General features: G+C 38.8%; 1 protein-coding gene across 1 annotated transcript; it reads left to right on the top strand.

Annotated features, from left to right (window-relative positions):
* The first annotated feature begins 6351 nt into the window (after positions 1–6351).
* LOC117521067 (membrane-bound transcription factor site-2 protease-like) lies at positions 6352–13133 on the top strand. The gene is made up of 5 exons (XM_034182386.1): positions 6352–6441; positions 6982–7086; positions 8527–8725; positions 10483–10558; positions 12600–13133. The coding sequence occupies exons 1-5, from the start codon at positions 6352–6354 to the stop codon at positions 12844–12846; spliced, it is 717 nt and encodes a 238-aa protein (XP_034038277.1). The 3' UTR covers positions 12847–13133.
* Positions 13134–14231: the final 1098 nt, after the last annotated feature.

Raw genomic sequence — 14231 nt, 5'->3', positions numbered from 1 at the left:
TGTGCTAGGACCAATTTATTCACTTTATACATGCTTCCCTTAGGCAGTATTATTAGACAGCATTGCTAATTTTCATTGTTACGCAGATGATACCCAGCTTTATCTATCCATGAAGCCAGAGGACACACACCAATTAGCTAAACTGCAGGATTGTCTTACAGACATAAAGACATGGATGACCTCTAATTTCCAGCTTTAAACTCAGATAAACTGAAGTTATTGTACTTGCCCCACAAATCTTAGAAACATGGTTGTCTAACCAGATCCTTACTCTGGATGCATTACCCTGACCTGTAGTAATACTGTGAGAAATCTTCGAGTCATTTTTGATCAGGATATGTCATTCAATGCGCATATTAAACAAATATGTAGGACTGCTTTTTGCATTTGTGCAATATCTCTAAAATTAGAAAGGTCTTGTCTTAGAGTGATGCTGAAAAACTAATTCATGCATTTATTTCCTCTAGGCTGGACTATTGTAATTCATTATTATCAGGTTGTCCTAAAAGTTCCCTGAAAAGCCTTCAGTTATTCAAAATGCTGCAGCTAGAGTACTAACGGGGACTAGAAGGAGAGAGCATATCTCACCCATATTGGCCTCTCTTCATTGGCTTCCTGTTAATTCTAGAATAGAATTTAAATTCTTCTTCCTACTTATAAGGTTTTGAATAATCAGGTCCCCATCTATTCTAGGGACCTCAGTAGTACCATATCACCCCATAGAGCGCTTCGCTCCAGACTGCAGGCTTACTTGTAGTTCCTAGGGTTTGTAAGAGTAGAATGGGAGGCAGAGCCTTCAGCTTTCAGGCTCCTCTCCTGTGGAACCAGCTCCCAATTCAGATCAGGGAGACAGGACACCTCTCTACTTTTAAGATTAGGCTTAAAACTTTCCTTTTTGCTAAAGCTTATGTTAGGGCTGGATCAGGTGACCCTGAACCATCCCTAGTTATGCTGCTATAGACTTAGACTGCTGGGGGGTCCCATGATGCACTGAGTGTTTCTTTCTCTTTTTGCTCTGTATGCACACTCTGCATTTAATCATTAGTGATTGATCTCTGCTCCCCTCCACAGCATGTCTTTTTCCTGATTCTCAGAATCAGCCCCAACCAGTCCCAGCAGAAGACTGCCCCTCCCTGAGCCTGGTTCTGCTGGAGAATTCTTCCTGTTAAAAGGGAGTTTTTCCTTCCCACTGTCGTCAAGTGCTTGCTCACAGGGAGTCGTTTGACTGTTGGGGTTTTTCTGTAATTATTGTATGGCCTTGCCCTTACATATAAGCGCCTTGGGGCAACTGTTTGTTGTGATTTTGGCGCTATATAAATACAATTATTGATTTGATTTGATTTTGACTTCCTGGGAAAGTCCTTTATAAATAGTATTATATTTATCATTATTAATATAATGTGTGGGGTTTTATTTTCCCAGTATACAAGTTGCACTGGAATATAAATTGCAGGATCTCCCAAACTAGTAAAAATAATTTGACTTATACGCTACAAAATGCAGTACATTTGGTTTGTATATTTGATGCTGTTTACACTAAATGACTTTGGAATAATGTGTTTTACCACTATGTTTTTCCAGTTAGAGAAAAGCACATGCAGCCTTCTTTGTCGCCTGCAGGATCCAGCGTTAGCCTGCATTTTGAGAATGGCCAATTCCTCTGAATCTACTTTCTAAAAACTAAGTATTTTTGGATTTATTATTTTTGTAAATCTTTAGCACGTGGTCTTTGTCGGACAGTAGACACCTCGAGAAACGGTGGGGTCCTGCATGATAATGTGCCTGAATGTGTGTGTGATGATGACACGTTGTAATTTGGAAGGGTTTCCTGCCAGATATATAAATATTGAGTCCAGACGCCGTGTCTGCATGTTGTTACGCTCATAATGTGTAATTTACCTTTTTGGAGAGAGAGTCATCGTTGCTATTTAAACCACTGTGTTCAGGGCGTGTGTGTGTGTTCAGATCGCAGGCTGATTTGCAGATGTGTCGCTGCCTGCGAGATGATCCTTAACGTATGGAGTTAAATAAGTTGAGACAAAACTTGAGCTTGAGATTTCACAAAAAAAACAGACGGAGCCACCTCTGAGTCTGTGAACAATAGCGTGGTGATGCGTCTCCTTGGTGCACAGGAATTGGGTCTATATAAGAGCTTTGTGGCCGCCACCTCAAACCCGTAAGGAGCATGTGCACATCGAGTTCTCGCCACAGCGAGGGGCACAAGACCAGTTTAAGTGCTGCACATATTAACAAATAAAACTGTTTTTTGGGACTTCCAATTTGGATGGACAAGACTAAGAGTCAAGCTTTCAAATGATTAAAGCTCTGTCTGGGTTTTTGATTAATTAATAAGCTGGAATGGAAGATTGCTGCTAATCCTCCACCTCGGCCCGTGCTACGAGCATTCAGGCAGTTAGTGGGGTGTTGACTCATTTAAACTAACATATTCATCCTGCTGTAACCAGGTTTCTGTAAGGCAGAATAAATCAATATGTTGAGCAATTATTATTTCATTTACTAACAGGGACTTAGAAGAGAGAGACCTAATGTTTAATAGACCACATTTAACTGTTTTAGTCTGTGGTGCAGTTGAAGGTGCTATATTTTTTTTCTTTTGAATTTTTATGCTTAAATAGATTTGTACTGGTTGTTGGTGGTCTGGGAGCAGGCACCATCTCTACGGGGATGGGGTAATGAGGGGATGGCAGGGGGAGAGAAGCTGCAGAGAGGTGTGTAAGACTACAACTCTGCTTCTTGATAACTGAATGAACATCCTCCGAGGCCGGTGATTCCATAATTTTGCCAGGGGTTGTATACATCAAAATGTCAAGCGAAGTCTCCTCTACAGAAGTATCCACTTCATCACATATCAACTACCGTATTTTCCGGACTATAAGTCGCACTTTTTTACATGTTTTGGCCGGGGGTGTGACCTATACTCTGGTGCGACTTATAAATGAAAAATATACCGGTAGGATCTCAATTAATTTACTGTAACAAAACAATTTTACGTGACAGAGTCGATCTATGTTTTAAAATGGCCACCGGAAAAGGAAATGCAATGCATCATGGGCACTGTAGTATGACGGCCATCCTATAGTTCACGCTGGTCGCGATAACCAATCAGAGAACAGAACTTTGGATGTGTATTCCTCACCTCACCCACAGCGTGTGAAGCTGACGAATACGGTGCTTGCTGTTATTCCGGCATGGCGAACAGAACAGCTTCAACCCTTGGATATCAATGTGAGCAGAGTGTTTAAGTTGACGCTGAGAGCTGCGTGGGAGCATTGGGTGAGCGACGGCGGAGGATTAGCGTGTGCACTTGGAAGGAGCTGGCGTCGATGATTGTGAAAAGCGTTTGAAGCAGACGAACATGGTGTTTATTCAGGGCGGCTAACAAGACAGCTTCAACCCTTGGATATCAGTGTGAGCAGAGTTGACGCTGAGAGCTGCATGGGAGCACTGAGCGACGGCGGAGGATTAGCGTCTGCACTTGGAAGGAGCTGATCGACAGCGCTGGGCGGTCATGAGCTGCGCAGGTAGGTGCTGCATGGTTCGGCTCGCAATGTGGTCCGCAAAATACAACATATCCGTAGGTAAAATGCAGCTCACGAGAGGGCACTCGAGGCTTGTGTGACTGTTCCTGCGACTTCTGACTACCATAGAAAAATAAAAATTTTAACGTTACTGATAACATAACAAGACAACGGAGAAGGCCCGAAAAAATGCCACCAAAAAGAAAATCATACTCTGCAGATTACAAGTTGCGACTGGTGAAATATGCATCCGAAAACGGTAGCCGTCACAATATTATCATCTGAACTTTTCATGTTAACATACCTGTATGTCCATGGGACTTATAGTCCAGTGGACCTTATTTATGGTTTATTTTTCTTTATAATGGATAAAGTGGCTGGTGCACTTATACTCCGGTGCGACTTATTTATGGTTTGTTTTTCTTTATAATGGATAAAGTGGCTGGTGCGACTTATACTCCGGTGCGACTTATAGTCCGGAAAATACGGTAACTACAGCTGAAACTCCAAGCAAATAAAGACTACCAAGTATAATTTTTTTGCATCCACAACATCCCCTAGGACCTGTCTTTTAGCTGATCCAAACTTTTGCATTTTTGACCTTGTACAGACTGAGAAATAAATCATAATTTATGGGTATGTGATTTGATGAAATAGGCTCTATGGCTTAAGTTAATGTGGATGAAGGATAGTTACTGCGTTTTAACTGTTCTTCCTGAGTGCTGTAGTTTTAATAGGCTAAATTGACAGCGTTGATGCAATTCTGTGTGTTAAATTTTTTTTTTTTACGTCCAGTAGTTCCCAAGTTATAAGCATTAACAACCAAGAAACACTTGCCTTTTGATTTATTTATCTAAAATAAAAAAAAAAGTTGTATACAAGTAAAACGCAGAAGGTAAAATAATTAAGGAAGTTACCAGAAGTTGTGAAAAAGAAATCAAATTGTATGATTGTGCTATAGCTATCAGTATCTCCTAACACTGTTCTTAACCCTATTCCTAACAGTGTAAGATCATTTTTGTGAATTTTGATGTTTAGGTTTCATTTTATTGTTTCACGTTCTGTATTGTATTGACTGAAAAAATACCAAGGTTCTACAGACTTGGATAGAGTCGTTTGCAGAATGCACCCTAAATACTGGTTTATGATCCACCAAAATATACAAAGAAAATCTTATTTTACTTTTATCAGTGTGAAGTTTATTTTCAGACTGTAGCTGAGGGTGTCACCAAGGTGAGCACCTTAAACAGTCATCATGAGGATTAATCTTCACGTGTCTGAAAATGTCACCTTTTAGAAGTGGCTAGCATCACATAGCGTGATGCTAATGGCTAATGTTAGCATGGCCAGATGGCTACTGCTGTGAGCAATATCTGCTTCTTGTGTGGTAGATGGACAGTCTCAATATAAATTTGTTTTATATAATTTAAAGATGCTTTTAAAAAAAAAAAACCATCTTATTGAAGTCACAAACTGAGTGTTGTGTGCCTGAAGGAGCACAGACACAACACAAACTGCCAATACTTTCTTTTGTCACCAGTGTTGCATATCTTCCTTTTGATAATTCTTCTAAAACGGGTGAGCAAAACAAAACCACTTTGGTTGGTATAAAAATAGTTTTTTCAGTGTCTTTTATGCAACAGTTGAAATAAAGATGCTTTGTTGGCTAAATTTGTCCTTTGTGTCTGAAGCTGTTGAACAGTAAGTGCTGCGTGTGCAGTCTCATGCAAAATCACGTGACTTCACTAAAGGCTGTAATTAAGATGTTATGTCTCCATGTACAGACTCTTTTTGTTGTTTGCTGTTATTCAGAATGCCCTTTTAGTGACAAACACAAATTTTAGTGCTTACGTATAAATCTCAAAATTATCAACACACACAATTATATTTCTGTGCTGGTTTTTTTTTTTATGTGCATGGCATTATTGGTGTGTGGATGTTGGTGTGTGAGTGTGGGTGTGGAGTGTATATATATATATATATATATATATATATATATATATATATATATATATTATATATTATATATTATACATTACACATTGCAGTAAAACTCACCTAAACCATCATTGTATAAACCATATATTCTGTTTTTCCTCCACTGGCAACAATGCTGCCAAAGTGTATCGCTGTCATTTTCTACTCACAATAAAAAAAATCTCAGTTACTAATGCAACTTTTTCTACTTAAAAAAAAAAATCTGCGCATAAACGAGTTAAGACGAGTTAAAACGAGTTTTTTCCCCAGATGAATTTTTGACCCGGTCATGAATGAGGCAGGTCCTGATTCCGGATACCCCGTAGATGTTCGGCGCCTCCTGACTAACTAATCTGTTACATAATGGATTTTGTCCGTTTTAAACATATAACAGATTTCGATTACAACGGACAAAATGTGCTGGTCCATCTGAACCCATTATATTTGAGTTTTACTGTGTGTGTGTGTGATATACACACATATATATATATATATGTATGTATATATATATATGTATGTATATATATATATGTATGTATATATATATATGTATGTATGTATATAAAACTTTCAAACAATTGGTTAAAGATACACCTATTGATACACTGGTGTGCTAGTATGATGTCATATGACCTTTTAACTGGAGGGGTCAAACTGAAGGTCATAACTGTTTAACTCAAACATTTTGGAGACAATACAGAGTCACGACTGTAGAAGTGTTGTGTGTTAGTCAAAGACAAAGTGGTTACATTTTGGACAGAACTGATCAAGTGTCACACAGAACCATTTGGTATCACAAAGAATTAATTTGCGTGACTCGGCGTGGTGTAACGTGATGGGCCGCTCTGTCACTGTCTGGGTGCCTCTTATGCGTTCTTACATTGTTATTGCTCTGCAGGTTTTTGGACTTGGGTTTGGTTGTTGGGTAACAGAAGCAACCTAAAGATGCTATATTGAGGATTTATAATGTGCTTTCTCCACCACTTCGACATTTCGTAAAGTAAAAAGTGGCTACGTGAACTGTAAAAAATAAGTGTTATATTAATAACAGGTCTGCTTTATGCACGGCCTCCTGTACTGTTTTGTGCTTTCCCATTTAACTGGTCTTTTCGTTATTTAAATGGGTAAGAAGTCTTCTCCCGACTTGTTTAAAGCCGACTCACTCTGAAAGTTATTTTTTTTTTTTTTTTTTTTTTTTTTTTATGTAATTCAGTTTGTGGTGTGAAGGTTTTATTTTTGTTCAAAGCCTGAATTCATTTATTTTGTTGTGATTTTATAAATCAGTAAAATACCTTTTTAACCTCTTGTTCATCCTGCATCACAGATTGAGGACAGTTTATGTCCGTCTGTATTGGAGACGAAGGGTAAAATCTGTTCTGTCCTTCAGTGTGAGTCGCGCCATCCTTGTCTAATAATCGAGTTGGAATACATTTAACGTTGTCCGTTCTTCATTGTCTCTGTGCAGCTTTCAAACGTTTGGACGGGACAATGGACCTGCTGCAGCAACAACAGCCTGACAGACTTGTGTTTCTCCTACCTCAAACCACTGTCCGTCAGCCGAGAGAGAGAGGTGACATGCTGTCATTTGACTGTTTCTACATCCTTTTTGGCCGTTACTACTATCTATAATACCTGCTGTAGTTTGTACTATTTGTTATGTTTTGGTATCAAGTCATGTGGAATCACATGTCAAAGAATCAACCTTGTTTGACCTTTACTTTGGAGTTCCAGTAGTTAACATGGTCAAAACTATTCTATTTATTAATCCAGTTAATGCAACCAACAATTTGCACCAATTTTTCCCAAAATTGGCGCAACTTTAACTTTCTCTTGACAAGATTAAGATCTTGACCTTAAACGTCTTGGGGTGCAATGTAAATAAGGTGAATTGAATAGAAAATGTGGAGTGTGTATCTGTAAAGCGCCGGTCACAACCCACCGTGCGTTTTTTTTTTTTTTTTTTTTCGCCGTACGTTTTCTGCAGATGCCACGGCCACTACGTTTTTGTGAAAATGTACGGAGGCAGTAGCAAGAGGAGGGAGGGAGTGCGCTCAACGCACGTCTCTAGGAGTGTAACGATAAAGAGAATTGACAATAAAGCAGTGTGTGTGTGGGGTCGGCTTTCTTTTGATGTGTGTGTTATGAGCGGGACCAGAGCGGCAGATGTTTTTCGGCTGTTGGCGATGCATGAGCAGGTTCAGCCTGTTAGTGAAAAGTCACACAAGGTGTGAAACACTGATAGAGGAATATATTCACTACACACTTGATTACCAGCTTTTTAATTTCAGCTTAATTCTAATTTATAGATGTGTATCACAATCTTCAAGATCTGATACCTACAATTTAATTCCATAGTATGTGGTGAGTAGCCTACTGCTTCCATACGGATTTGGTTAATTCAGTAGTAATTGAATGAAAATGTACTGCTTTGAATCCGTACTGAGGCAGTACTCACAATGTGCGTCATCTTTACTGCTGGTGAATCCGCAGCCTGACCACGACGAAAGTTCTGCATGCACTAAAACCTCTACGGCGTGTCTGCGTGCTCCTAAATTCGTACTGAGGCAGTACTTACGACATACAGATCTCCAAATTTAGCCCACGTTTTTGCAAGTAGACTGCACGCACGTGTAAGTACAGCGGGTTGTGACCACCGCTTAAGAGCCAACAGTTTGTGTAGGATTTAGGGAGGAAGAGAGTCAGGAAAAGATCAATAATTTAACTGAGTTGTCAAGGCAACAGTGACATCTGTCAATTGTCCCCTCACAGTGTCCATCTACTGATTAACAAGTGACGAGTGCGACATAAAAAAAAAACAGCTGTGATTAATCTGCACATGTGGACAATAAAATCTCCAAAACCATGAAGGAACAATATATACTATATATATAGTTTAAATGTGTAATAAAATAATGCTGGAAAAGACCGCCATTGTGATAATGTCAAACTGTTGTCTGGCTGTTTGTCTTTCACTTCTCCACTGACTCTTGTTGTGTTTGATGTTGCGCAGTATGCCTGCATGCCGGTGCGCAAGATGGTGACGGGGACGCGAACGTGTCGAACGGACGGTGACTGTGCCATGCACTACCACGCCTCCAGCATTTGTGTCACACCTTCTCTGGAGAACCAGACTCGCTTTATCCGCGTGACACATCCTCCCAACACCCACATGCTGTTTGTGGGATACCCGCCGCACCTTCAGTACGCTGGTATGTATGTGGGCGTGGCATAAGCTGGACTCCTTTTATTGTTAGTGTTTCACTGGCAGATATGGAAAAGCCTCAGAATGTCCCCTCTACAATCCAGGGAGTGAAGAGTTTAATGAATGAAAGAGTCACATCTGAAAAACAATAAATGATATCGGGTAACTCGCCCAATTTTACAACCTTCTCACTCAATCTGGTCAACTTTGATCCACCAGATCAGTGGAAAAAGCAACTTTGTTTTGCTTCTGTGATTAACCACGCAGTCATATCTCCACACAAGCCAGTCAAAAGGACTTTGTAGGACTTTAACAGCATCAATTCAACCTTTATTCTATTTTTGGCAGCTTAAATTCACAGTTCTTTTTTAAATTTTAAAACTATCACCTACTAGCACATGTGAATGTGTGTGTATATATATGTATATATTACAAGTAACAGGTTTGTCGTCATGCCCACCAGCAGCCTGTAGTCAAGGTACTTGTTATGGAGCAATATCTCCACCCAGTGGACAATTACTATTAGCGTAGGTACAATAGAGTTCACCAAGAGCTCTGGTGTGATGGTGACACCAAGCGGTCCATCTCCACATCTCAAAGGTAACCATCTCTTCACTGCAGACAGCTCAACTGTGGACATTTCCTTGGCTTTCTCCAGCACTGAGGCACATATATGCAGGATCATGCACAGAGAAACACGCCACACAGCCAAAAATGTCAAAGCTGATGCTCATTTTAGTCTCCCTAAGTAACCATTCGTTTGATACGAAGCCATTCCAGTAGTACCCAGCACGATGGTAGACTCACTGGATATGTTGTCAAGATAGAAGTTATGATGCAGTTGCAGTAAATTCCATACATTGATCAGGAGTTTTGCAAATAAATGCCTTTACTGGAACTAAACCCTTTCCAGTTCATGAGATTTTTAGCATCATGAATCCACAAGCAACAATATCCGAGGAGCAGTTTTGATTACAAGCTACAAGATTTTAGATAAAAGATAGTTTATCAGCTAAAGGATCAAGAGTGTGTAATATTTGTATACTGATTCAAAATACCCAAAATACTTGTGTGTGTGTTAAGTCTGATGCCGTTTGTATATTGGTGTTGGGCAGATGTGATTGATCCACTAGTAGTCAGTCGGTTGCTGATTACATTTTCAGTGTTGCAGTGGTGTCGAGCAGCAACTCCACCTTTGTGTGAAACGACTGAAACACTTTCTAAATGTGTTCAACAACAAAATTTGGTTTACCTTGTCCATGTCAAACGCAACACATGCTGTCCATGAAGCCTCTGATAAGAAGACAGCACCAAGGACGGACGAGCAATGCCGCCGTCTAAGAGAACGTATCTGTGGCAGGAAAACCTCATCATTGTTCAGTTTGAAGGTGGACAAGACCAGAAGTATGAAAGTATTTAACAAATCCATTTAACATTTTTATTTTTTTTTTAAGCAGCATTGATACTTTACTCATAGAAAGAACATCTGAAACAGATTTTAAATTACTGTGGTACAGGATTATATCGGCTCGTACCCTGATTTATTAATGTATTTTTATTTATTTGTTTTATTGGGGGATCAAAGTCAGTGTATTCCAAATTCTGGAATTGGTGTTTGCGTGTTAAGGCAGCTTTGTTGTAATTTGGCGCTGCATAAATTGTTTGTCTGTTATCAATATCTCAGGTGGATTCAAGGTAAGTGAGTGGAATTTTTAACTGCACGCTGTATCATCAGCTGTACCTGATGTGTTTTGTCCTTCCCAGTCAGCCTGACAAACTTTGTTCCTCGGTTCGGTTTCCTCCATCAGGATCTGCCCGTCTTCTTGGAGACCTTCTGCAAGTATCCTTTAAAGTTTCAGTCACACTGTTTCCTGCTCCTCTATACCGCCGGTGTGATTATCCATTAGTAATCATTGACACATTTATTAGTTCAAGTCGAGACTTCATTGACGAAATGATCAGACTAATATATATTATATATATATTATATTATATTCTCTGATTTATGGTACTGTGAAGTGAATAGCTTCAGGTTTTTAATGTTTTAAGACAAGTTGTTATTGAGCTCTGTGAAATGTGAATGTACGTATTCTAACATTTTATAAACTTACGTTATTTGAAAATATCTAAGTCAGCTTGATTCTTCTGTTAAGTCGCAAAAAATTAAATTGTGAACTTTTAAAAGTGGTAAGTTGATATAAGAGTTCAGTGGTTGAGAAATTATATGATGAAGAGAATTTTTCTCGCTATGCAGAATAGACGTGTGTTACATTTCCTTCTTGGCCTCCAGACATTCAGTCTTCATTTTTAAATTGAATGTCTTTGTTTACTTGCCAGTAAATCATAATTGTGCATTTTGCCAATAGATTTCAGCATTATATTCAAATATTTTGTCATTAAAAAACAGTTATTTCATAAATTAAAAAGAAAAGATTTCAAAGACAAAAAAATTGTGTATATGAAGTGCCAAAAATTAAAAAGCATCTGTGAAGAAACATAAATATGGGGAAAAAAAATCTTGCCCACAGCTTTGCCTCCTCCTGAAACATAAAAAGATACAGAAAATATATAATCACTGGTGACATATTTTATAATGTTGCATCGAGTTTGGTCCATAAAATTAGAGGGATCAATTAGCTTTTCCCAAATTTCAAGATGGTATCTTGTTTGGTCCAAACCCAAAATATTCAGTCAGTCAGGAGTAAAAAAATCAGAAATATATATTAAGAAGCTAAAATCAAAGAATTTGGACATTAAAACTGGGACTTGAAATAGTTCATTGATTAATATAATAGTTGCAACTTTACCGTTATAACCATTTGTTAACTGGGTTACAAAACATATGTCAGAGTAAGTTATTTGACACCACAAAGCAGCAGATGGAAGCATTTCTCAGTTATTCTTTAATAACTTTTCCTATTGGTTTAATATTTTATACTTTGATATTTTGCATTCCTTTCATTTTAGCATCTATTTTTTCATCAGCAAGTTGTTATTATTGTTAATTGTTAATAATAGTATGAGAGTTTTCCAAGTCCTTCGTATACTGTGCTTGTTTCTGTTTGTCCATCTGGAGCTGGATCTCAGCAAACATTCTGTAGTTTCCTTCATGTTTGGTGAGATGTTTCCATTCAATCCTGGCCTGATGTCCATCATATCCAATTTGGACAGACAGCAGATTGCTGCTGCAGGATGAATCAAATCTAATTTAATATTTTTGAAGCAGCATAATTATCCTCAGCTGACCTTGTCTGGGTAAGATCTCCAGAGAGGATCGGAGATGGGACATTTTTGAAGAGAGAGCAGTTTTTGGTCTTGGTGGAGACACAGTTGGGGGCACCCTCCACAGTTCATGCGCTGGAAGATTTCATTGTGCAGAGTGAAGATCTTCCAGTCCACATCATCCCAAACCACTGAAATGAAAATGAGAGCTTCATACTGCGAGTTTTATCATGAAAAATTCCCTCAAATTTCCCCAAGAGTCTCTGGAGAAATTCTTCAATGAATGTCCAAATTTGTCCATCTGACGTAAAAGCCAAGAGATGATCTTGTATGTAGGCTTCAAGTTAATAATTGTAAAATAAATATTTATTTTGTGCGTATGTTTAGGAAGAATATATTTTCTTTTCTGTGCCAAAATTTGCTCACATTACTCATTTGTGACAGCTGTCCTAAATGTTTTAAATCTTAACGTGTTGTTTTTTTTTTATCATTTTATGTTAGAATGAATCACTGGCATTACATTGAACATTACAGAAATTTAGCTTTCAAGCTTCTGCAGGTTCAACGTTGAAATATTAAGAAGTCCTGTCCTCTTGGCCTTGAACCCAAACAACACTATTATTGTGATAATTGCCATCCTTAGCTTCGCCCTCGCTCAGATATGTGGTGTCTCTCTCTGGGGCGTTAGCCGTGGTCAACTCTGTGCCGTGCTTTGCTCTCGACGGCCAGTGGATGCTCAACGCCCTGCTTGATGCAACACTGGTTACCGTCGTAACAGACCGGCAAAAGCGAGAGCTGATTGGATTCTTCTTGCTGCTGGCGGGCAGCGCTCTGCTGGCAGCCAACGTGGCGTTGGGTCTGTGGATGGTCCACGGCACGGTAACCACAGCCATTACCTGCCCGTAAGGTAAAAATCCACCAGCGGACGCCCGTGTGGACTGGCTTGTGTCAGAATGCGTTTGACGTGAGCGAACCGTTAAGCTGTGATCATACTGGGAATCGACTGTGTTATCCAGCAGGAGAAAAAAATAAAAAACATTCTGCCTTTAAGGCGTATATGGATTTCCAGGGGAAACGATACAATAAACACTTGATTTCTTCCAACTTTTACTGCCATAAACAAAAAAGCACATGGAAATAAATAATGCACTTGGTGTTAAACACAGTTTCCTTTATAACGGATGCACATTCAAAAAAGTGGCGTGTGTCTTGTACATTTGAGGAAGAATGTTTCGCTTTCTTAGTGGTTGGATTCAAAAATATTTGAAACTGTTGATACGGAGGCGTGTTGTCTCATTCTGTGTTTTCCGGAGAGTTTCCAAAGCGTATTACGACACATTATTAAGGAATTCATCACAATGCTTTGCTCTTCCGAAACGTTCTAAACTGTTGAAATATGGCAGTACTTTAAAATCCATCATCACTTAAAGACTGTGGTCTGTTTCAGTTATGTGATTGGATCCCATTTTGGAATTAAACACATTTGTAAAGTTGAAGTTTTTCTCGGGTGTTGTAGTGTGATAATTACTTTGTTTTTGAACGCCGCGGTTTGTTTGACTGTGTAAATTAACGTTTCTACATTCCTGGCCTCTCACTGTTGTGCTCTGTAAAAAGATGACCTGTAAACTTGTGGAATAAAAGGACTACTTTTATGTGGAATGAAATTTTAGTAACTGGCATTCATCCTTCTTATTTTTTTATTTTAGCAGTAATTTCTCACGGTTGTAGAGTGTGTAACCTCACTGCATTTAAGAAATGCAGTGAGGTTACTTTAAGAAGGTATCAAAAGCACAATTCTCTGTTTTGACACTGTATCACTTGGTGTAAAATACAAATTTTTAATGTAACATTAAAGTACAGGCAACAGTGGCATCTGTTGCAACTCACGTCATCAAATTAGGTTGAAAACGTTACTGCCCGATTGGAGCGAAATCCAGTTCTCCTGATTAGGGTTTGGGGAGATTATTTTAGCATTCATTAAAGTAACTGTCTTACACGCTGAAAGAGTTTCGGTCCGAAGTATGGTTTTAGCTAAACTTAATAATTGTGATTTCAATTTCCTAATCTGCATTTATACTATATTTTCCAGAGTATAAGTTGCACCGAAGTTGCACCTGTTTAAAAAAAAATGCTTTTTGAAGAGGAAAAACCTGCATATTAGGGGTAATTGAGAAGTTTTGATCCTGACCCAGAAAACATTGGGCGGTGTTCTCCATCTTTTGAATTCTGAGAAACCAACATTTCTCAACATTGCACCCAGTGAGTCAAAACTTCACACATGCTTGACAAAT

Source organism: Thalassophryne amazonica, chromosome 1, assembly GCF_902500255.1.
Source record: "Thalassophryne amazonica chromosome 1, fThaAma1.1, whole genome shotgun sequence".
NCBI lineage: Eukaryota > Metazoa > Chordata > Actinopteri > Batrachoidiformes > Batrachoididae > Thalassophryne > Thalassophryne amazonica.
This window is presented reverse-complemented; position numbering and strand designations above follow the sequence as displayed.